We start from the raw sequence: 24,906 nt of genomic DNA, 5'->3' as shown, positions 1-24,906 counted from the left end.
CATTTCACCCACAAAAGGTGGGGAGTGGTCAACAATGTTGAATGCTTGAAGGTCCAGTATTATAAAGGATTTTTAAAAGTCAGTTGCAGGACTACCCATTTCCTGTTGAGCATATAAGATTCTTAGAAGTTGCCACTCTGTCCTAACAAGAAATAAAAAGCTGAACAAGCTGAAAAATCACCAGCCCTTCTTAGATCTGTCAAAGAAGGGAGGTCATTCAGCAAACTGTTGCACCAAACACTGGAGAGAATGACAGGAGGATGCGGAGAACCACAGCGGGTCAGAACAGAAACCCACGAGCAGAAACCCCGTGGGGACCATCGCCAGGACAGGAAACCCTGTCTCAGGGATGGGACCCAAGTCTAAGTATGAAATTCATTTATGTTTCATATGTATCTTATGCACATAGTCTGAAGGTAATTTTATACAACATTTTTAATAATTTTGTGCGTGAAATAAAGTTTTGATTGTGTTTTGACTGCACTTGTCACATTGGGTCAGGTGTGGAATTTTCCACTTGTGGCATTGTGGTGGTATTGAAAAGGTTTTGGATGTTGGAGCATTATGGATTTCGTATTTTTGATTAGGGATGCTCAACCCTAATCTATTTCAAACTATTTTGTCTTTCAACAGAATTTTTACTTAAATATGTAGATGTTATTTTTTTCAGGAAAATCATTTAAGTTTAAATCATTTTTTTCAAGTTGGAAGAATGATAGGATATCTGAGAAGTACTGGAAATGTTTTTGTAGCACTTGAAATGTATTTCATGATTATGGATTTGTTTCAGCCTGAAAAAGATTCTGAACATAGAGATACAAATTTCCAAACAAAGCTAAACTCTCATCTAAAAATCAAGGTTCCATCATCCTACCATAGGCCTGCTCTTGAGAGCAGCACAGGTGGACCAGCCTCGAACACCGCGCTGCCCCAGCCCCCGAAACCTGCACTGGTGAGCCCTGCTCTTTTATTAACTAATAATTCTTGAAAAGACCATAAAGTTGTACTGATTGGGAAGATACAGGGATACGAAATTTATTAACAAATGCAGGAAAAATATAGGGAAGCTATATACTTACAGCTATATCCGGGCTGATGTTTTTAACGTTGAACTGACAGTCGGCAGTTGTGTCAGTGGGGCCACTGGGAAGCAGAAAACTGAGACAGAATGAAGAGCTGAGGGGGCTGGTTGGAGGGGCAATACCTGAGAGAGGAAAGGGGGGCGAAGCGGGATTGGCCAGGGGTGGCCTCAGTGTTCAGGGCAGGTCTGACAGGCTCTCCCCGTGAGGAGTTCTGGAGCAAGGATCGTCGCTACAGAAGTCTTGTGTTGGGCTGCTGGGCCCAGACGTTGGCTCGGGGCTGCCTCAGGAGATGGTGGCCTCCCTCAGCTAGAAAGCGGAAGCAGCTTCCAAAGCTGTTGCGGCCGGGGCTGCTGACCGCCCTCCGGACGCTGGAGCAGCAGGTTCTTTGCTCCCGCAGAAGCGAGCGAGCTTGTCCACGACTGCCCCAGTGATGCCAATGGCTGTTGTCGAGTGTCTCCTGCTCTGCAGACACCATAAGTTCCCTTCCCACGTGTTATTTGTAACCTTTGTGTAACAGTCTCCAGAGGTAGAAGAGTCTTCGTTCAGATGAAGAAGTTAAAAGATTACATAGCTAGTAAGTTAGAGAGCTAACTATTCAGTGTACCAAATAAATATACCTGTAAAAATTTTTGATAAAAACTTATAAGCTATTCCAGACTATGTCTTGTACCAACAACTAATTTAAGAGATTTTAAATCAGAAGGAAAAGAAAGAGAGAAAGGAAAGAAACCTAACACAAACTTCTCTATGATACTTAAGTTTTATCTCAGAGTTTGGGTTCCAAACTTGGCATCATATAGTAGATGCCTATTCAGAGAGAGTTGTCAGAAGTACGTGGTTGGCTCCTGGAATCCAGATGTTGGAAAGGGGTTGATTGCTAGAAATGAAGCTTATCTCTGTCCCTGTGACTGTCTTTCACTCTTTCCTTTTGCTCTACCTCTCTACCTCTTGCCTCTGTCTTTGCTGTTTCAGATTTTGTCTCTGATTTTCAAACTTTGTCTCTTTTTCCTGTCTCTGTCTTGATCTCTCTCTCTCTCTGTCCTGTCTCTCAATCTCTTTCTGCTCATAGTCTCTGTCGGTCTGTCTCTCTTCTTCCCTGTCTCTGTCTCTCAGTCATCCTCTTCTTTTCTCTTCCTCTCTGTCTTTGCCTGTCTGTTCTCCCTCTGCCTTACTCTTCTCTTCCCTTCTCCTTCCTTCATCTCTCTTCCCCTCCCTTCCTCTCCTCCCTCTCTTGTTGTTGATCTGTTCCTCCCTCTATTTCTGTCGCTTTTTAGCTCTTGGATCTTGTCTCTTTCTCTCTTTGCTTTGTCTACCTGTCTTTCTCTGCCTTTTTGCATCTTCAAGAAATAAAAAATGAGTCTGCATCCTACTTTATAATTTAACTATGATTTTTCATAAGTGAAAGTATCTTTGTGCATATTTTTTGAGTCAATGTCTTGCTTTGTTGCCTGCACTGAGTGCAATGGTGTCATCACAGCTCACTGCAACCTCAAATTCCTGGGCTCAAGTGATCCTCCTGGTTTGGCCTCCCAAGTAGCTGGAAGTACAGGTGCCTGGCACCATGCTTGGCTAATTTTTATTTTGTTTTGTTTTGAGACAGGGTCTCGCTCTATCGCCTGGGCTAGGGTACAGTGGCACCATCATAGTTCACTGCAACCTCAAACTCATGGGCTCAAGTGATGCTCCTGCCTCGGCCTCCTCAGTAGCTGGGATTACAGATGCACACTACTGTGCCCAGCTAATTTTTCTATTTTTTTGTAGAGATGGGGTCTCGTTCTTGCTCAGGCTGATCTCAAACTCCTGACTCAAAGTGCTAGGATTACAGGCGTGAGCCACCATGCCAAGCCAAAATTTTTTTTGGTAGAAACAGGGTCTCTCTATGTTGCTTAGGCTGGTCTCCAACCTCTGACCTCAAGCGGTTTTCCCACCTCAGCCTCCCAAAATGCTAGGATTACAGGCATGAGCTATTGCACCCAGTCTGTACATTTAAACTTATGTATTTAAAACCAATTATCCTTGCTACATGTATCTTTTCACAACTTCAGAAATAACTCATAATTTCTCTCCATGAAAAGTATAGTAATATGTAGGAATTAAATACTCAAAATACCTTTCTTAGCAGTTAAAGATAACCAAAGCACCATTTCCTAATTCATCCCACTAATTACCTGGGTTATAATTCACAGTAACTTCAACAAAGGTATTCTTTTATAGTTGTTATGCTGCATAGAGTTCTCTTGGTCATCGTTTGACCTAGCTCAAGCCAGAAAATTTTTTAGTTTTCTGTGAAGTGGCTTAAAATTTAATTAGCAGATTAAAGATTTTTTTAATATTGTACATTATGATCTAGTTTATTAACTTTAAATTGTAGTTCTACTATATTAAAGTAGTTCATTTATTTCTGCTATTCAATCCCTATTTCATAAAACATTTACAGAAAACAAATTCCAGTACTCTTGAGAAGAAAAACAGAGGCCTGTTAACAAGTACGCCATCTTCGGAGGCAGCTGGTTTTGTGGTAAGTGTTAGCATTTGACACTTGTATTATCTTTCTTCTGGCTTCTCCTCTGCCATTTCTTCTATTTTTGCCAGACTGGGAGAAGATTTCCCATAGAGAGTACTGTCTGCACTTTCCTGTGGCATAAGCAGGCTCTCATTGACAGTGCTCTGTCTGCTGCTGCACGTGGGAGGGAGAAGGAAGGAGTAGAATCCTGCAGCACCAGCCAGGACTCGCTCTTTTTCCTCTTTCATTAAAATTGTGGTGAAATAGATGCAAAATGAAATTTAGAATTTTAAACATTTTTAAGTGCACGGTTCAAGCGTGTTCATATTGTTGTGTGACCTTCACCAGCACCGTCTTTAGCACTTTCTTCGTCTTGCCAAACGGACACTGCATCTGCATTAAACTGTGACTCCCTGTTCTTCTCTCCCCACCCGGGCAGCCAACATTCTCCTTTCTGTCTCCGTGAACGTTACTACTGTAGGTGCCTCCCCAAGCGGAGTCATCACTAGGTGTCCTTTTGTTACTTGTTCATGTCACTTAGCATGGTGTCTTCAGGTCCATCTGCGCTACAGCATGCGTCAGAATTCTCTTTCTTTTTAAGGCTGAGTTAGGTATGTACCACGTTTTGTTTATCCGTTCATCCATCAGCGGGTACTCGCATCGCTTTCACCGTTTGGCTGCTGCGAATAACACTGCTGTGAACACGGGTGTGCAAATACCTTTTCTAGTCCCTGGTCTATACCTAAAAGTGGAATTGCTGGATCATGTGGTAATTCTATTTTTAACTTTTTGAGGAACCACCACATTGTTTCCTTAGTTGCTGCTCAGTTTTACATTCCCACTAGCAAAGTGCAGAAGGTTCCAGTTTCTCTGCAACCCCACCAACACTTGCTCTTCTTTAGAGACAGGGTCTCATTCTGCCCCTCAGGCTGGAGCACAGCGGTGCGATCACAGCTCCCTGCAGCCTTGGACTCCTGGGCTCCAGCCATCCTCCTGCCTCGGCCTCTCGTGCAGCTAGGCTTACAGGTGCTCGCCACCATGCCTGGCTGACAGTGTTCTTTGATGCACAAATGGTTTTCATTTTGATGTAGTCCAATTGATCTACTTTTGCTGCTTGTGTTTTGGTATCATATCCAAGAAATCATTGCCAAGTCCAAAGTCATGAAGGCTTTCTTCTTTGTTTTCTTGCAAGAGTTTTACAATTTGAGCTCTAACGCCATCAGCATCTTTCTTAGGTTCAACTGCACAGCAGGAGAACAGCCTGTGAGTAGGGCAGCAGCAGGTGTTCCTCTTCAGGGGGAGCCATGCTCACGGAAGTACGTGGGGCGGCTCCCATAGCAGTCCGGTAACAGCTCAGGTGCAGGGAGATGAGATCCAGCATCTTCCGTGACAACATATGGGCGTGGCTTTCATAGTCCCCACAGAGGACACGCCTAATTACAAGAGTGCTTGCACTAAGGGAAACCCTGAAGCGTGGCATCTTTTATAGGACAGTATTTATTTATGTATTTATAGTGCATTTGTAGCTATACAGCTATACAGTTTTCCAGTCCGACTTTATTTTTACCATAACCACTGTTGCCTGGTAACACAGTTGACATTCTTATCCTTATCAGGTTCCTAGGGTAATAGAGTTACAGAGTTCACCAAAGAGCAAATGCTCATAATGGGGGAACGGGTTTCATTAACACTCTGCTTACAATCTTTCCCGTGTTCTAAAAATCACCACTTTTTCCAGAAAAATGAATGTTTCATTTTTGATTCATTCTTTGTTGATACTTGGGGTTAAAGTATATAGATGAGGAATAAATGTACCAAAATGTTTTTACCCCTGAGAAGCTAGTGACTATTTTGCAAATACCAACATCTTTTAAAAATTGAGCCATAATTTACGTTTTATAAAATTCACCATGCTAAAGCATATAATATATACTTTGACCAAATCCAAACTTCTAAAATTTGGATTCAGTCAAAAGGCTGCACTCAAGGATCCAGAAGGCCACATGTGGCCCAGGGATGCAGGTCCTCCAGCCCCGGTGTGTGTCATTCCGTGGTTTTAGTGTGCTTACACTCTCGTGCAGCTAACACTGCAGACTAACCCTAGAATATTTCCATCACCCCAGTAACCGTCACTCCCCATTCCCCCATTTCACTCTTTAGTCCCTAGAAACTACTAATTTACTTTCTGTATCTATAGGTTTGCCCTTTCTGGATATTTCATATAAATTAAATAATATAACGTGGCCTTTTGTGTCTTGCTTCTTTCACTTAGCATAATGTTTCAGAGTTCATCCCTGTTATGAACTTGTATCAGTAATTCATTCCTATGTTATGACCAAAGAATATTCCATTATATGGATATGCCATGTTTTGTTTACCGGTTCAGTTTGTGGCCCCTTGGGTTATTTCCACTTATTACCTATTATGAATAATAGTGCTATGAATATTGTGTGTAAGTTTTTGTGTACACATGTCTTTTCAGTTATTTTGAATTTATACAGTCATCCCTCAGTGTCCAGGGGACTTCTCACAGTTACCAGAATTTGTGGACACCCAAGTTCCTATGACAAAATGCCGTTGTGCTGTATTTGCATATGGCCTGTGCACATCCTCCTGTATACTTCAAATCATCTGAGATTACTTATAATACCTAATACAAGGCAAATGCCATGGAAATACTTGTTATACTGTATTGTTTAGGGGATAATGATAAGAAAAAAGAGTCTGTACATGCTTAGTACAGACATGATTTTTTAAAAACATTTTTGATCTGCAGCAGTTGATTGAATCCATGGATGCGGAACCCATGAATACGAGGAGAGACTATATTTTGAAGTGGAAGTAGAATTGCTGGCTCATGTGATAACTGTATTTTAGCACTTTTTTGTACTGGGCTTTTTGAAAACAGCTTTATTTCAGGTATAGTGCACATACCCTACAAACCACCTCGTTAAAGTGTATTATTCAGTGTTTTTTAGCATATTCGCATATATGCACTATCATCATCATAGTCAGTTTTAGAACATTTTTATCACCTCAAAAAGAAACTCCTTGCCCTTTAGTTAACACTTCCTTGCTCCTGCATCCTACTCCCCAGCCCTAAGCAGCCACTAATCTACTTTCTGTCTCTGTAGATTTCCCTGTTGTGGACATTTTTTCTCTGTGGAATCATAATATGTGGCCTTTTTTGCCTGGATTCTTTCACTTAACATAATGTTTTCAAGGTTCATCTGAATAGCAGCAGCACACATCAGTACTTCATTCTTTTTCTGGGTCAAATAGTGTTTCATTTTGTGGATGTAAATTTGGGTTGTTTCTGCCTTTGGCTTTTATGAATAATGTTACTGTGAACATTTCTGTACAAGATTTTATGTGGACACACGGTTTTATATCTCTTTGGGGTGTACACCTGAGAGTAGACTTGCTGAGGTTATGTGGTGACGCATCTGAGGAACTGCCGGTGGGGCTGAGCAGGTTGACGTTTCCAGCAGCCGTGCATGAGTGTCCCGATTTCTCCTCATTCTCACCAACACTTGTTAGCATCCCTTGTCCTGAGTGTAAAGTGGTATCTTATTGTGATTTTGCATTTGGGCTTATTGACCATTTGTATATCTTCTTTGGAGAAGTGTCTATTCAGATTCTACGCCCATTTTTAAATGATTTATCTTTTTATGGTTGAGTTGTAAGAATTCTTTATATATTCTAGATACTAGACTCTTACCAGATAGATGATTTGCAAATATTTTCTTCCATTTTGTGGATAAATACCAACATCTTTTAATAAATAAAAATACCATTGAGAATGCTTAATGGCTTGACATTTTAAGGTCCAGATTTTGTTACAAAATTAGTCTGAGACAGATTGGTCTTTGGTTCACCCTATAGCTTGCTGCCACCAAATGAGGCATGTAGACTCCTCTCAGTTACAAGCTGTCAGACTTTGGCTGGCCACCCTAAAAGACTAGTTGATCAGGGACCACTGGGAGATTTTTATTTTCCAGGGTCTCACTTTAATGTGACCTTCCTAGGATTGTTCTGAGGTACACATGGTTGGTTAGTTCAGCTAGTCAGGTCTAGCTGGTCAGCATGCCAAAGCTTCTTGGAGTTCCCACCTAACGGAGTATAGATCATGAGGCTACTTTTAGATGTTTTGAATTTAATATAGAAATGTGTGGTGATTTCAGTAACCTGGTAAAAATGGTTACTGAAAATCTCTAAAACAGAAATCTCTAACATGAAACTCTTTCCTGGACATGGTGCTCGGGAGAGAGTTCTGTGTTAGAGATAGAGGTTTTAAAATTTCTGGTGTTCAGTTGGTAGGCAAGAAGATTAAGGGCAGAATACTGGGAAGTTTACGTTTAAAGGAAGAACAGGGGAAATTATTCCAGGAGGTATGATTACTGGGTAGATGAGTTTCATTTAGTAGACACTTTATAAATATTTATTGGATTAGAGAATAGAAAAAAATGCCATAGCAAATAAATTCCTATTTAAAAATAACTTTAAAAGAGTATTATAACCTTCCTTATAGATTAATTTGTCCTCAGTTAAATATTCATCTTTTAAAGAATTATTTTCTAATATCAGTTATTACATTTATTCAGATGAAATTGTTCATATGCCAAGTTCACAAGAAAATTCTTCCAATGAGATAGTATTTTCAACGTTCCTTTAGTTATTTAAAAATAATTGGTTTTGCAACACTGAACTTCTATAAATGAGTAATATGTTCTTTTATAGATTGATTTGTCCTCAGTGCAGAAAACATCTTCTGAAGAAGTATTTCCAAATGTCAGCAATTATGTTAATTCAAATGAAATTGTTGCTCTGTCAAGTTTGCAAGAACATTCTTCCAATGAGGTAGTATATTCAATTTGTCTTTCAATTACTAAAAGAAATAATTATTGTTAGATACTTTGTATAGGAGATACTTTGAGAAATCTATAACTCAGTTGAGGCTAACATCATCTGTGTGTGTGAAGCAAAATCTCTTATCAGATGTATGATTTGCAAATATTTTCTCCCATTCTGTGTGTTGCCTTTTTATAGGATCTTTTGATGCATGAAGTTTTAAAATTTTCATAAAGTTCAACTTGTCTTTTCTTTTTTCTTTTTTTTTGCTTTTTTTTTTGATGAGCAGCTGAATTTGTTTTGCTAGGATTTTATTGAGAATTTGTGCATCCATATTCATAACGGATATTGGTCTATAGTTTTCTTTTTTTTGTTGAGTCCTTTCCTGGCTTTGGTGTTAAGACAATGTTGGCTTTGTAAAAGATGCTGGGGAGGATTCCTTCCTTTGCAATGTTGTGGAATAATTTCTGCAGGATAGGTACCAATTCTTTGTAGGTTTAATAAAATTTGTGGTTAAAATAGTAAAAACCATGTGGTTCAGATTTTTTTTTTTTTTAGGAAGGTTTTTTATTGCTGCTTCAATTTCAGTACTTGATAATATTGGTCTGTTCAGCAATTCTGTTTCTCCCTGATTTAGCCTAGGGAGGCTATGTGTTTCTAAGAATTTGCCCATTTCCTCCACATTTTCAACTTTATATGCATAGAGATTTTTATAGTATTTATAGGTGATATTTTGTGTTTCCATGGTATCAGTTGTAATTTCTCCTTTTTTATTCCTGATGGAGCTTATTACAGTCCTTTCTTTTCTGCTTCTGGTTAATCTAGCTAGAAGTCCATCAATTGTGTTTACCTTTTCAAGGAATAAACTTTTTGTTGCATTAATTTTCTGTATAGTTCTTTTATTATCGATTTTATTTAATTCTGCTGTGATCTTGGTTATTTCTTTTCTTCCACTGGGTTTGGGATTGGCTTGCTTATCCTTTTCCAGTTCCTTGAGATAATTCATTAGATTTTTGATTTGTGATCTTTCTGTCTTTTGGATGTAGGCATTTATGGCTATGAGTTTTCCTTTCCAGGACTGCTTTAGCTGTATCCCACAGATTTTGATACCTTGTGTCCCCTTTATCATTTAGTTCAAAGAATCTTTTGATTTCCATCTTAATTTCCTCCTTGACCTATCATTCAGCAGTAGGTTGTTTAGTTTCCAAGACTTTGTGTAGTGATGCGTGTTTCTGTTGAGTTGATTTTTAATTTTATTCCACTGAGAAGATGCATGGTATAATTTTTCTTTTTTTTTTAATTTGCTGAGATATGTTTTGTGGCCTAGGATGTGATCAGTCTTAGATAATGTCCCTTGAGCTGATGAGAAGAATGTGCATTCAGTGGTTTTGGGTAGAATGTTTTGTAAATGTCTGTTAGGCCCATTTGTTCTAGAGTTCTGTTTAAGTCCATTGTTTCTTTATTTTCTGTTTGGAGGATCTATCCTGTTCTGTCAGAGGGGTGTTGAATTCCCCAGCTATTACAGTGCTAGTGTTTATCAATTTTGTTAAGACCAAGTAGGATTTGCTCTATGAATCTGGGTGGACCTGTGTTAAGTGCATAAATATTTAGAATTGTTATGTGTTCTTGTTCAGTTGTTCCCTCTACCATTATATAATGGACATCTTTGTGTTTCATTACTTTTGTTGATTTGAAGACTGTTATCTGATATGAGAACTGCTACACCAGCTTTCTTTTGGTTTCTATTTGCTTTTAATGTTGTTTTCCATCCCTTCACCTTGCATCTGAACGAGTCCTTGTGGGTTAGATGTGTTTCCTGGAGACAGCAGATACGTGGCTTATATTTTTTTATGCATTCAGCCAGCCTGTGTCTCTTCAGTGGGGATTTCGAGCCATTTACATTTATTGAAAGAATTGATAAGTGGGGTGGATTTCTGTGCATGCTTTTGGGTAGACCCTTACTGTTTTGTTTTATCTCTTGAGCCATTGTGGTATCTGGCCTCTGAACTTCAGCTTTTGGATGATTTTACGCTGGTGGGTGTCCATTGTGCTGATCAGAGTATAATGCAGGTCTCAACCTCTCTTTAATACTTTTTACTTATTTGTTATAGTCTGGGTAATTTCTTTAGTAATTCCCTCTTCATCTGTATCTATTCTAGTTCTTAAGAATTACACTGAATTTTTTATTTCAACAATTTTATTTTTCATTTGGTAGTTCTGATTGTTTCTTTTTTGAATCTGCTTTTCATTCCTGATAGTCTCTGTTGCTTGTTCATCCTTGAGATTTCAATTGTTAATTCTTCAGTAATTTCAGACATGGCTAATGTATTCTGATTTGGCAGTTCCAATATCTGATGTTCTGGGGGCTTAAGTCCATTGTTTGATATATTACACATGGTAGCTTGATTTCTCATGAGTTTAGTACTTCTCTTATTGTGGTATAAGGAAATTTTAGGAGGAGAAATACAGTTCATCCTTCATTACTGCCTGGAACTATTCTGAGCTTTTTTTTTTTTTTTTTTTTTTTTTTTTGCCTCTGAGTTCCTATGTCCAGAATCATGGGATATGTTGATTGGCTAGGCTGGGTCTTGTGGTAACCATGGTGTACAACTCTATCTAATCTATAAGGAAGGGGTGGTGTGTAGGCTGGTAGGGTGAGTAGATTCTTCAAAAAAACTCTAATACTGTTCAGGACCAGAAGAATGGCAAATGAAGGAAAATAGCAGGAAATAGGACAGGAAAATAGCAGTTGTCCACCACAGAGGTTAAAATAAATTTTACGGTAGAAGAGGTTTCCATATAGACTTTATTTAAAATGGGAAGAGCCCTTGATAAATATATATCTCTACTTCTGAATTCTGAGAAACAAAGATATGTCACTTCTGAAAGATATAGTATTAATATTTCTTTATTCTAGAGACTATCTGCTTGATGATAAATTGTCAAAATTACTGAACTGAGAAATCAAGGAACCTAGTGTTTGACTTAGAATTAAATTTAAATTTTTATTTTAACTCAATAAATCATGCAAACTTTCTCTCCCACTTTGAAGTGTTTCAATCTCAAGTCTGCCAGTACTTTTGTCTATCCTTAACTAAATTATTCAATCTTGTCAACTTTCCTCATTTGTAAAATATGAATAATATAACCTGCCCTGCTTGGTTCTTGTGAGTATCAAATGAGCAGATGTTTTAAAACCAATTAGTTCTGGAGTGAGTAGGCATTTAGTACATACTTGCTATTAGTATGTATGAAATATGGATATTGAGACTATTTGCATGTGAAACAAAGCAACATAAACACAATATTTGGAGGAATTATGCAGTATCTGCTTTTTTTCTTTTTCAGTTTCCTTCAAATACATCAGAAATATGTTGCATTATTAGAGCATCACCAGGAACTAGACTAGTGAAAAGTAAAGGTGTTGTTGTAAAGAAGAAGAAGTACTCTCCTCCTAAAGATGTTCCTCAAGGTACTGTAGTGTGGATGCAGAACAGACTTTTTAGATGATGTAAAACATCTTTTCATGGTAAATTCCTTATTTACAGAGGAGATTCAGTTATAAATTTTATTCTGAGAGTTCTTACAGTAGAAATGGTAAAAATATAAAAGTCTGATCAGGTTTCAGAATCTGAGTAAAATAATTATTTTAAAGACAAAAAAATTTAACTTTTGAATAATTAGCTTATGACATTGGTTTGAAATGTATTTATCTTAGGGTACTTCCTCTTATTTGAACCTTAGTGTTGTTTGGGTTTCATTTTTAGTAGCATTCTTTTTAAAGATGTGGAGATGCTTTTGCATTCGCCTGGCATGGATTCAACACTTCCTCTGTGAAAGGCACTGTGCTGAGACCCTTATTATATTTATTTCTCATTATGACTTGATGGTAGACAGGATGTGCATTATTATCCCCATTTTACATATTAAGACTCCGAGGCTTACAGTAGTATGCAGCTGCGGTCCCCAAGCCCCGGGCCGTAGACCGGGACAAATCTGTGGCCTGTTAGGAACTGGGCCGCACAGCAGGAGGTGAGCGGCAGTGGGGGAAGGAAGCTTCCTCTGTATGTACAGCCACTCCCCGTCCCTCGCATCCCTGCCTGAGCTCCTCCTCCTCTCAGGTCAGCGGTGACATTAGATTCTCATAGGAGCTCGAACCCCACTGCGAACTGCGCACACAAGGGATCTAGGTTGTGCTCCTTAGGAGAATCTGATGCCTGATGAGCTGGGGTGGTGACGCTAGGGCTGGGGAGCAGCTGCAAATACAGATCATCATTAGCAGAGAGGTTTGACTGCACAGAGACCATGATAAACGAATTGCTTGCAGACTCATGTCAAAACCCTTTCAGTGAGTGGCAAGTGACAGTGTAATAATAGTAGAAATAAAGTGCACAATAAACGTAATGTGCTTGAATCATGCCCAAGGCATTCCCCACCCCCACCCCCACCTCCAGCCCCGGTCCATGGAAAAAGTGTTTTCCATGAAGCTGGTCCCTGGTGCCAGAAAGGTTCCGGACTGGTGGTATGCCGTTTGTCCAAGGTCATACTGCTACCACGTGGTGGGGGGGGAAGTCAATCTTTTAAGCTTTCTAAGCTACAAGTGGTTTTTTGTACTCTCTTCCTGGCATTTCAGGAAAAATGTCTAATTACTCAGTGGAGCTTTCGCACATTGTATGAGTAAGCAGCCAATGAAGGAGCTGAAATTTAACAGATTGTATATAACTTCAGCCAGGCCGTTCACCCCTGGCCCTTGTCCTCTGCTCCGCAGTGCCTTCCCACAGCATCCTCCACGCCCACAGAGATCTCTCCCTATTGCTAAGTTTCTTGAATACTTAAGCTAGTACCACTCATTTGACACTGGTTAATTGTACTGGTTAGGGTTCTCCAGAGAAACAGAACCGGTAGGATGTAGATAGATAAATACAGATATATCCTATAAGAGGATATTTATTATAGGAATTGGTTCACATGGTTATAGAGAAACTCTTAATTTGATCATGTTGGCCTATCATATTAGTTTATGACATCAGATATTGTCAAAATTCTGGATGTAAGTATGCAACAAAGCAAAACCAAAATGTGTCTGGGAAGTTCTTTTGAGTGTTCAGACCAGAGTTTTTAGTTTTTAGTTTAATTCACAAAGGCAAACTGCCTCCCCCTCCGGCCTCCCTCCCAGGTGCCCAGTGAATGTTGATCTAATGGTGCCACCTCCTGGCCTCTTCCTGGGCTCTCACCATAACAGCAGCCTCCTCATTTAATTCCCTTCCCACCTCTGGCCACTTTCCTTTAGTAAAAATAGCAAAGCTCAAAGCTAACTAGTGACCATGTTATTCTAAACATGCAGCAGCCTATTTTTAATCCTGGCATTTAACGTTTTAGCTAGTTGGGCAGTAATCTAATCAGGACGACAAGGTGAAGCTCACTCTTGATGGTCTAGGACTGTGTTCAGTGTGCTGTTTGTTCATTAATAACTGACGTACTGATTAAAGCACCAAAGTGGTGCAAGTGAACCAAAGAGATGCGAGAGAGGAGGTGGTGTGGGCAAACATCCTTAGAATAGTGACAGCCAGATAGAGGAGGCTATGGAGAACATACAGTCCACTTTCTCTGTGTGGGGTCCTCTGGCCATCTGGACCAGAATAACGGCAGAAACTGCAGTTGCTAGACATACGGCACAGGAATCTGTAATTTGGTGAACGCTCAAAGTGATTCTAAGAAGCACTAAAATTTGAGAACCATATAATTATTACATTTTTTTATAATTGTAATTATTTATTATATCTTATTATAATTATTTTGCTCGTTTTACAGATAAAAATGCCCTGGCCAGATTAAGTGACTTGCGCAAGTTCACACAGCTAATTACTGGCAGAATCAGAACTAGAACAAGGCACTGCAGGAACCCAGGAGAGGACACTTCTAACTTTGCTTTGAGGTGTCAGGAAAGACTTCCAACCTAGTGATACCTTTTGGAAAGTCAGACAAACCTGTAGCTATCCTTATAGTAACATTGTAAAATTTCTATTTTACTTTGAGCTCCAGAAGAGATGATACATTGTGTTATAAATTCATATATCAAATTAATAGTAGAATAACAGCCTTTAACTGGATACATATTATCTTTCGTGAGAGGTTTAAATGTATAGTTGATAATAGCAGGCAGAAATATCACACCGATGCGTGACAGATGAGGTGGAAACAGATCCATTCAGGTATCTGAGAGAGGGCAGTAGAAATCATGTAAGAATCGGGCATCCCTACGTTCATTTGTACCTGTGTCACATCAGCAAGTTGCTTAAGCTTTCTGAATGTTAGCCTCTTATCTGTAAAATTGGTAAAATAGTAGTTCTTACTATTTTAGAAATTCAACAATCAAAGAATTGTAAGGATTAGAGATAATCTATGTAAAGTATTGACATATAATAATTACTCATTATGTAACAGTTATTATTTGCTTCTATAAGTTAGGTTAATTCCTCAAGTCTAGCATACTACATTTCCCTTTTGAAAATTGTTGCTTGGTTTTTATTAAATTGCAAAAATCCTAAAATATGTTAAGTGGTTATTTTATTCAATGCTAAATTTGGTTGTGCCATCTCACGTAAATAACATATAAGGTAAGTGTGTCTAGTCTTTGACACAGTATTTGACACATTGATATAATACAAATACAGAGATGAAATGTACTAGTTAATTCCTTGGGGAAAAAGATCAAACTAGTTTGGCATCATGGAGGCCTTTTAAGCCTGTCATTTTAGTGTCACAGAATGAAAAGATGAAGTTCTCTGGTTGGTTCACTCATTCAGCATACATTTATTGAGTTGGATATCACATGCTAGACACGTTTAGTTGCTGGTGATGTTGATATAAGAACACAGTTGTTGTCTTGATGAAGTTTATAATCTCATAGAGGAAGTTAGACGTATACAGCAAGTCCAGTGGAGTTTATGTGCTTTAATAAGGTTGTATGTGGGACCCTTTGCAGGATGCTGTGAGGCCGCAGGGACATGGTGAGCATAAGCACAAGGAAGCAGCGTTATTATAAAGACAGGCTTAAATCATCCTCACGTCGTTAAGGAACTGGAATTGGTTAGATTTGGCTGGAGTGGATGGAGACTGGACTCTGAGAACAGAGTCTTACGTAGTAATCAGGGGCAGATGTGGCGAGCCTCCTTTGCCATCCTGAATCTTTACTGTATCTTGGTCAAGGTTACTTTTTATGTGACCATTCTAGCAAGAAGTATGGAGATGATTTGGAGAGAAATGAGCATGGAAGCAGAAAAGCCAGGTGGGAGCTTTATAAAAGTTCTGATGAACAAAGTTGATAAAATAAGGATCTGAGCTAGTGTATGTCAAAGTGTGGTGCTCAGATCACCAGAATAATTTATAAATAATGCAGATTCCCAGGCCATTGCCTCAGTGATCTGATTCAGGAGTTCTGTAGTTTGAGAACCAAACTAAAAATTTGTATTTGTATAGCTGACAGGGCTTAGTGACTGCCGAGATACTGGCGTAGGGTGTGAGAAAGAAGGACAGCTAGAGGATGACTTCCAGGTCTCTGTTACCGTAAAGGTTCAGAAATGATGCGTTTTAGGTGATGTCAGGGGAAAATCTAAGTCATGGCCCTGGACATGTGTATGAGCATTGAGGAGATAAGGGGTAGCTGAGACTAGATAAAGCGGGGGCTAATTACCCACTTGGGAAGTTACCCAGAAGTTTATGTGGAGAGGATGACTGTGAACCAGTCTCCAGAGTCTTCAACAAGTGAGCTGCAGCGTGTGAGGTCAGTAACAAGAAGGAGGAGAGGAGGGTAGTACAGCCAGCGCTTCTCAGCTTTAATGCACTTGTGAATCGTGTGAGGATCTTGTTAAAACGGAGATTGTGATTTTGTGGATTTAGAGTGGGACCCAAGATTCTTTGTTTCTAACAATCTTTCAGGTGATGTTAGCCTTACTGGACCATGGACTCCCCTTCAAATAGCAAAGACACGTCTCTGGTTCTCAAACTTGGTGCACCTCATACTTCCCTGGTTGTCTTATATCTGGGTCCCTCGCCCAGAAGTCTGATCTAATTGGTATGGAGTATGATCGAGACATCAGAATCTTTAAAATCTCAGGTATTTCTAGGGCACAAGAAGATTTCAGAGCCAGTGATACAGGCTGATTAGGCCAAGGGGTGAGGTGGATCATTGCATGGGAGTGGCCACGTGAAATAGGGAAAGCTGGTTCCACTGTGGCTCTCCTGGCACAGACACTGGGGAGAAAGGCCCAGAATCCTGCATTTGGGAAGAACCTGGGTTCAACTGCAACAAAGAGTAGGAGAATGCAAAGAAAGGGTGGGTGGGAGAATGTGAGGGGCTTCTGCTTGGGTGGTGGCTGAGGAGGACAGGGATGAGAAACACAGATGGATGGATTGCTCCAGGTTACAAGGCTGGGTTTAAAGGCCAGGTGATGGCCACTGACAGCAGTCTTTGCCCGGCTTTCCACGGGGAATGCTATCAGGCAGGTACCCTGTGTCTCCAAAGGGACCATCCTGAGCATGTCCAGGAAGGCGCGAGCTAGCTATTCCTTTGTTTTTTTTTTTTTTTTGTTGTTGTTTTTGAATGGCCTCTAGATTTGTATCCTGAGTCTCGACAGGATGAAACTAGAGTGGCCTGTCACGTGCTCGCTCCCCCAGGGACTGGTTATTAATAACTGTTGGGTACCTGCTTGTGTGTGAAGTAATCTGTTGTTATTTTTTTCTCCAGATATTATAATAAAAATGGCAGACTGTAGCAGCTGTGGCTGAATTTTCACTGGTTTGAAGACATGACTGTGAAGTCCATAAAGCACCATGTCTGCCTGAAATTACATGAAATTAAAAATTCTCCAATTATTTGTGTTCTATGTCTGTGTTGAAATTCTGTTGAAGTTCTTGTCATTTACTTTTAATCAGTTAAGAAACGTTCTTCCATGTGCTTCTTAAGTATGTGTATTTATATTATAAAATAAGAACCAAATAGCTGATATTAGAAGACTGTACACTAAAATAGACGGTTTTAGCTACTTACAAAGAACCAACACCGCAGAGTACTATGTAACTTCCTGTGACTGTTTTTCCCCCCAGAGTTTATCCTTTGTATGGATTAAAAGTGGTAAAGTTGTTGAAGTTCTAAAAATGAAAATGCTTAGGAGCTATTTTTAACAGAACTTAATTGAAACCACATGAGTGAGAGACCTAATTTCAGTTCTGACTGAAAGAAACTCTATACTCACGGTTTGCTGAAGCAGGGAATGGACAATATGTACAATCAATCAAATACTAAGTATTTAATATATTACCTCATCCCCAACTTTTCATTAACTTTTTAGCTAACACTGTTTGGTTATTATTATTTTTTGGTAATGTTACTTGCAGCATCTTGACAATACCCTTCTTAGAAAGCAGCAGTCCTGTGCAGTGAACAGAGTACAGTTATGTGACTGTTTTCAAAACTGCTTTTGTATTCAGGAAAATTATAGGATCTATGAATTTTGAGGTTAAATGAGCTATATAGTGTTCATTTTTAACTAAGAGTCCCTATGAAGATATTCTTGTAAATGATTTGACAAGGCCTTACGCCACTAACAAAACTGTTTGTGATTCTGTGATTTTATCTGGAGGTGAAATATGAAAAAGTTGTGAGGAAATGTAGACGAGAACATTAGTGATGGAGGCCAGGACAGAATTTAGACCTCTATTCTAGATCAGTGCTTAACCAAGCAACTCTTGTGTTGGTTTTAAAAGCAGAAATGTGATAAGCAGTGGGGAAATAAGGACTGAAATAGGAGGCCTATTCTCTGCCTTCAAGGAATTTGTAATCCAACGGGGAGGGGAGAAAATGAGTTGATAGTTTCTAATCAGGTGACAGGTTCCTGTGAGGAAGAATGATGCCTGATTCTTGGATTGTGGCTAGTGGGGTTGGAGGAAATAAACATTTGACATTAATAGTTTCATAGTGCCGATAAGGAAAATATAGCTAGTTCAGAAAGGTAGTACTTGGCCAGGGCGACGTAATTTAGAAAGTGACGGAGCCAGGATTTGAAGGCAGAAGTATTTGAGTTCCGTATTTCTGTTTCATAGATGGGAGCACAGGGAGGAAGGAGTTCGAATTGGCACTCAAGGCTTGGGACTGGAGGAGGACATGATTTCAATTATGGTCCAGCGGTAGGGAAGGAGAAGAAGCCTGCTGGCTTGCAGACATAAAGTCCAAAGAGGAATCCTGTTGGCAAGTCCCAGGAGAAGTTTGTCCACCTAACCTTGTATCTGTGGGCAGGGCTCATAGGTCTTTCAGCGACTCTTCCTGGAAGAACATGAAGAGGGAGTTCGTCTCTTTCTGGAGAGAGTCTCATAGTTTTCATCACATTTTCAAAGTGGTCTGTGGTCTAAAAAAAGCTAATGAACGGGACCATTTTATTAAATACTTCAGCATATAACTAATTAAACTTTTCTTTTCTTTTTCTTTTTTTTTTTTTTTTGAGACAGAGTCTTGCTCTGTAGCCCAGGCTGGAGTGTAGTGGCTTCATCATAGTTCACTGTAGCCCCAAATTCCTGGACTCAGGCGATCCTCCTGCCTCAGCCTACCAAGGAGCTGGAACTGCAAGTGTGAACCACCATGAACAGCTGATTTTTTAATTTTTTTGTAGAGACAAGGTCTCGCTCTGTTGCCCAGACTGGTCTCAAACTCCCGCCTCAGCCTTCCAAAGTGCCAGGATTATAGGGGTGAGCCACAGTGCCCAGCCTAAACTTTATTCTTAAGCACTTAAAATTATATTTTCAAATCATACATTATAAAATAATCTCAGGTCATAAGTACCAAAAAAGTCTGGTTAAAAATGTGTGAAAGGTATGATGTCATTTTCATTTTTAAATTTTTAACTAAAGTGAATTTTTTAACCTCTCCAAGGTGTCATTCATCGTGGTTTGTTCAGTTATGAATAGCCTCTTTATGTTGTGTATATATCATATATATTTATATAAAGGGTGTAATGTCCAGACTTCCCAGATAAAAGTTCTCTTCAAACTCTCCTGCTCTACTCTTGCTTTCTAACCTGCATTTAAACATGTTTAATCATCTTACATCTTAAATCCTGCCTTGACTCCATGGGATTTAGCTAACCCATCATTATTCATCCATTTGCACTCATGTTTCCTAAAAAGAGTGTCTTCTGCTATCTCACCGATCCCTCACCCCATGCTCTCCCCGCTCCCCCCCAGTCTGGCTTCAGTTTTGGTTCTCCACTGACACTGTTCCCCACAAGTCTACCAGCAACCTCCCTGATGCTAATCTGAAGACTAATTTTTGGTTCTCATCTTATCCATCTTCCAGCTATGATGTTGCAGACTAGGACTCTCTTCCTGAAAGCCTCCAATAAAGAATGGCCTCTCTGAAATATCACTCTGCAGGCTTTCGTCCCATCTCTAGCCCTCTCCCATTTCTTCTGAATGCTCTGTTTCCTCTACCCAGTCTTTTAAGTTTTTGTGTTTCCTTGGGTTCTGTTCTAGGACCTCTTCTCAGGCAACACACCCACCCAGGGTGATCTCATCTACCCATGGCTTTAGCTACCATCTCTATGCATTTAACACCAAGCTGTCTCTCACTGCCATAGATCGTGATAATAGACGTGTGGTGACTTCCCCTGCATCCGTACCAATTACTCTCTAACCCCATCCTAAGTGGATTTTAAACTTCCAAGCCATAGGATTTAGGTGGGATTCATTCTACCCTTAGTTCCAGGGGTAGGACTTCTAAAGGCATAAGTCAATTAACATTAGCTCTGCCACCCGCCCACCCTTGGCCCCGCCGCCCAACTCTGGCACAGGGATTGGTGCCGGCATGGGTCCAAGGCCTAAAATGATCCTATTGGATTAAATATCAGAGCTTTTTCTTGGAATGCCCAGACATAGGCTTTTTCCTTCATTTCTTGGAGTTTTACCTGAAAGGATATATTGTGGAAGCTGCTGGCAGCCGTCTTGTGTCAACAGTTGGAGAACCTCCCTGGGACAAGTCTACACAGAGCAATTAGAGATGGGATGAAGAAGCTGAATTCTTGATACTATTGTTGCAGTCCCTGGATAAAGCTATGCCTGAACAGATCATCTACTTTTAGGTACAGTTATGAGAGCTAATTAGTTTCATTCTTTGCTTATGCTAGTTTAGTTTGGGTTTTCTATCATGTGCAACATAGAACATCCTAATAATGAAGATCTTCATAGCATTTATCACAGTGTACCATAATTGCCTGTCAGATTCTGTTTTTTGTCCCTAGACTATAAGCTCCTTGAGTGCGGAAACTATTTATTGTATTTCCAGGTTGTAGCACAGCTGCAAGACACATAACTAAGTTTTGATAAATATTCGTTGGAAGAATGTTTGTCATAGAAGTGTACCCTTGCAAAGGACCTTCTTTTGTCCGCTTCTAATAGAATTCAAGGAGAAGATTTCAAGCCAATTTATTTTATATTTAAGGTAAAAGTTTTGTTCCCTAAAATAACTTATTTCAGTAATAACTTGTTTGTTACTTGTTGGTTTCCTAAGGGCTGGGGCTGTACCTCTCGTTTGTATTGTATTCTTAGCACCTGTAACATAATAGGTGCTTATTTTCACCATCTCTATTAGATTATTTCTATTAGCGTATAAAATTCTTTAATATCTCCCATCTTAAAACCAATTTTTCCTCCTCTCTGCCTCCTCCATCGCTGAAAACCAGAGTTGTCTACATTTGCTTTACCACTTCTTTGTCCTTTCTTTTTTAAACCCAACCCATTAAAGTTTTTGCACGCATTACTCCATTGAAACTGTTCTTGTCAAGATGTCCATGTTGACAGATCTAGTGAACACTTATATTTTCAGCAACATTCAACAGTTGACCCATTCCTCCTTTTGGAGACATTTTATTCTCTTGTCTTACTGCTGCTCCTTCTCTTCTAGACCAGTAAGTGTTGTCCTCTTTTGGTCTCAGTCCTGAACCCTCTTCTGTACATATACAGTCTCTCTAGGTAAAGTTATCCATTGCATTGTTTTAAATTCTGTCCATGAGCTGATGCCTGCCAGATTTCTCTCTCCAGTCCTGCTTTTCCCTGTATATTCTACTCAGAATCTCCACATGGATGTCTACTAGGTGTCCAAACAATATGCTTGGTTTACGTCTTCAAATCTGTGCTTTGCCTGGTCTCTTCATAAGGAAATGACTTACACTTAGTTGCTCAAGGCAAAAACCTACGCATCATTCTTGATTTTTTTTTTCTTTCACTCAATGAAGTGTTATTCAGGCACTTTTACTTGATCATCTTGATTTTGAATGTCTTGTTCTGAGATGTTATCAATGAAATTATAATTTGTTCCAGGATAATTCACAATTGAGGCCATACTTATTAGCATGGTGGTTAAAGGAGCAAGATTCCATTTTATCGCCACCTTGTCCTGTATCTGGTAACCACAAAATTGGTATAATGAAGAGTGCCCCTGTCTTTTGTGCTATGAGGAGGGTAACATTGGAAGCAGGTAGACAGAAACCCATAGGCTGTTGGGGTTTTGGGAAGACTGAATCTTCTCCTGAGAGACAGTGTAGGCCATATGTCTAATCTTTCTAACCCAGTTCCACATTCATATAATATGGCATTACTAAGTAGATGACAATTAGTTTCCTTCTCACATTTCCTCCTTGCCAACTCCCTAAACTTACAGAGGCTGCTTGTGGGACAACTCAGCTTCTCTGGGAGAAGAGGTAGTACTAAGTAAAAGGAAAAAAAAAAAGATAATATACACTGATACCGAACTTGAAGATATTTAAAATTTAATCTGCATGGTTAAGTATAGCTGTATCCTCTTTTATTACAACATATATCATTTCTCTCATATCAGTGCTCTCTGATTCTGTGATTTTAGTAGTGTGCTGAAACATGCGGGAAATGTGATGAATGATAGGAAGTAAATTTACTTTTCTCTGTACCTTTCAAGTATAAGACTAAATGAGACCACAGAAACGAAGCTATTACATGATAGAGAATACTACAATAAAGCATCTCTTATGCAAGCAGTGATGTTCTTTCCCTTACTATTAATATCTATAATTACCCATGAAGTAATTTTTCCCAAGATGAAAGCACACAAGGTTATTGTATTTGGAAACTTCCTTCTGCGGCGACCTGGAACCAATCTTCTGTGTGTCAGTCATGGACATCCTTAGTCCTCAGCGTCTTTGGTCCTATACAGACAGACTTGAGCCCGTTTCCACTTGTACTCATTTAGTGTAGCTTCCTGGTGTAAAAACAAAACTTCCTCAGATGATTGATTCATTGATAGAATGTGAGTCCAGAGGATTATCTGAAATGTATAGGTGCTGCAGTCCTGCTATTTTGAGCCTCTACTGCCGAGTAACTTCTAGAGCTTGAGCAATGTACAGAGAAACCTTGAAGTTTAACTTAAACACCTTATGTTACCTCCTTAGAGAGACCTCCATGCCCTTATTTTATTTCCTAATTGTTACTTTAGTAAAATTACTACTTAACAACACCAGTCACTATGTGAAATTACCTTATTTACTGTTTTTACTGTTTCCTCACCTAGAAAGTAAGTTCTGTCTTTTTGTTTACTTTGTATCCCCAGTACAACTTCGTTCATTTGTGGAATGAATACATGAATCTCTTAGTCGTGGAACTCTATGTTGGCCACTGGCAAATTCTTAAAGAGATATAAATTCTGCCCATTACTTTTTTTATATGTTAGGACCACTTATTTATAGCTTAAACTCCAGCTGTAAATCAGTGGAGCTGGTAGCCACCTAAAGAAAATTTGATTTGTATGCCTAGTTAAATTCTCAAAGTATTTTTGTCTAGCCTTCCAATCATATACCAGTTGTTTCCTGACATCCACATTTCTCAGAGAATTGCATCCCATTGTACAAACTTTCTGATTCTGGAGGGGAAGAGGGTGAATGGATGGGGGCACTAAAAATTTGTAAGAGTAGTTTGACATATTTTGGCTCCGGGGCTTTAATAAGACTGTAAAGTCATTTATGAGCAATGTTTTTCTTTAGAAAGTGTTCCCCCAATTATTAGGTTACAGTTCCACAGCTCTGTCCTTCCTCATACCTAGATATCAAGAAAGATTTATTGAAATTCTGAATAATTAACGTCAAGGATTAGATGTTCGTACATATATGCATTTCTAGGCTTCCCGCCTTCGTTGGTTTCACTTCTGAGTCTGCTGGTTACCAAGGAAACCGAGCCTAACTCCTGGCTTCCAATCCCCAGCTCTTCCCACACTGCGGCTCCTGTGCCAGGGCTGGAGGCGCCAGCGGAAACTCTGAGCGCCGCCCGCGGTCGTCCTCGCGGCCACAGCCGGGGCTCCCGGCAGGATCCGCCCCCGCCCCCGCGAGCCGGGCTCCGCGCCGTCGGCTCCGATCCCGCTGCGGCCGGCCACGCGCGGGCCGGGCTCTCGGGCTCCCGGGCTCCCGGCTCCGCTCCCGCGCCAGGCGGAGGTGCGAGGCCGCACACGCCCGGGAGGGGCCGGCGGGGGTCGGCCGTCCGCGGTGCCCCACGCACCTCGCCTGTCGTGGATGGGCGGAGTCAAAAGCTTCTTCACCCGAAGGGCCCTGGCGCCGTCCCCGCGTCACCCTGCCGCGGCCACCCCCACCGGGAAGCAGCGGGGCCCCCGAGCACCTTCCCGTCCTCGCCCCTCAGCCCACGCCCCGCCCCGCGCGCTGCCACGTGACGGGATCCACCAGCCGGCCTATGAGCGCCGGCTCCGCCCCACGCCCCCGCCTTGCCCTCAGCTCCGCGCGGTGCCACGTGACGCGGCTCACCGCCAGCCAATGAGCGCCGGCCTTGCCGTGCGCCCCGCCCCGCGCGCCGTGGCCGTTTGAAGTGACTAATTTCTGTCATATGACTGAGGCACCCATGGGGGTGGCGGGGCGGCTGTAGCAGCGGGGGCCTAGCAAGCGCCCGGCGGAGCGACCCCGGCCTGGCCGCGGCCAGCATGGCCCCTACGCTGTTCCAGAAACTCTTCAGCAAGAGGAGCGGGCTGGGCGCGCCCGGCCGGGACGCCCGGGACCCGGACTGCGTGTTCAGGTGAGGCGCCGCGCCGGGGGCTCCGGGATCCGGCGGGGCCGGGCCCTCGGCGTTCGGGTCCGCGGGGCGTCGCCGCGCCGGCTCCGGCTCCCTCTCGTGCCGAGGGCTGGAGCGCGGTCCTCGCCCCTCAGCCCCCGCCGCGGCCGCGGCCCTCCCCCGGGCGGTTTGTTTACGTCCTTCCGCGGCCACGCGCGGCGCTGCCTGCCCGGACCTGGCGTCGCGGCCCGGGGCTGCGGGTCCACACGCCTTCCTGGCACCGAGCGGAGCTGGGCGCGGGCCGGGCTGGACCTCGGCCGCCGTCCCGAGCCGAGCCCGCCCCCGCCCCGTGACCAGCCGTCCTCCGGGCGCTTCCGCGTGCGGGGAGCCCGGGGGGCGAGCGGG

The 24,906-nt window shown here is 41.3% G+C and overlaps 2 protein-coding genes across 4 annotated transcripts in view; both read left to right on the top strand.

Annotated features, from left to right (window-relative positions):
- MEIKIN (meiotic kinetochore factor) overlaps positions 1–24,320 on the top strand; it is a 55,349-nt gene extending 31,029 nt beyond the window's left edge. Inside the window, exons 10-15 of the mRNA XM_045552396.1 lie at positions 791–952; positions 3,520–3,600; positions 8,326–8,445; positions 11,785–11,908; positions 16,375–16,465; positions 23,813–24,320. Coding sequence (XP_045408352.1) covers positions 791–952; positions 3,520–3,600; positions 8,326–8,445; positions 11,785–11,908; positions 16,375–16,465; positions 23,813–24,320 — 1,086 coding nt within the window. The remainder of the gene's footprint in view (positions 1–790; positions 953–3,519; positions 3,601–8,325; positions 8,446–11,784; positions 11,909–16,374; positions 16,466–23,812) is intronic.
- FNIP1 (folliculin interacting protein 1) overlaps positions 24,249–24,906 on the top strand; it is a 106,719-nt gene continuing 106,061 nt past the window's right edge. For 2 of the 3 annotated variants that reach the window (XM_045550730.1, XM_045550731.1), the window contains exon 1: positions 24,356–24,525. In XM_045550730.1, coding sequence (XP_045406686.1) covers positions 24,434–24,525 — 92 coding nt within the window. In that variant the 5' untranslated portion in view covers positions 24,356–24,433. Of the gene's footprint in view, positions 24,526–24,906 lie in introns of all 3 variants that reach the window. The other variant, XM_045550729.1, reaches the window with a different exon arrangement.

Source organism: Lemur catta, chromosome 5, assembly GCF_020740605.2.
Source record: "Lemur catta isolate mLemCat1 chromosome 5, mLemCat1.pri, whole genome shotgun sequence".
Classification (NCBI taxonomy): domain Eukaryota; kingdom Metazoa; phylum Chordata; class Mammalia; order Primates; family Lemuridae; genus Lemur; species Lemur catta.
This window is presented reverse-complemented; position numbering and strand designations above follow the sequence as displayed.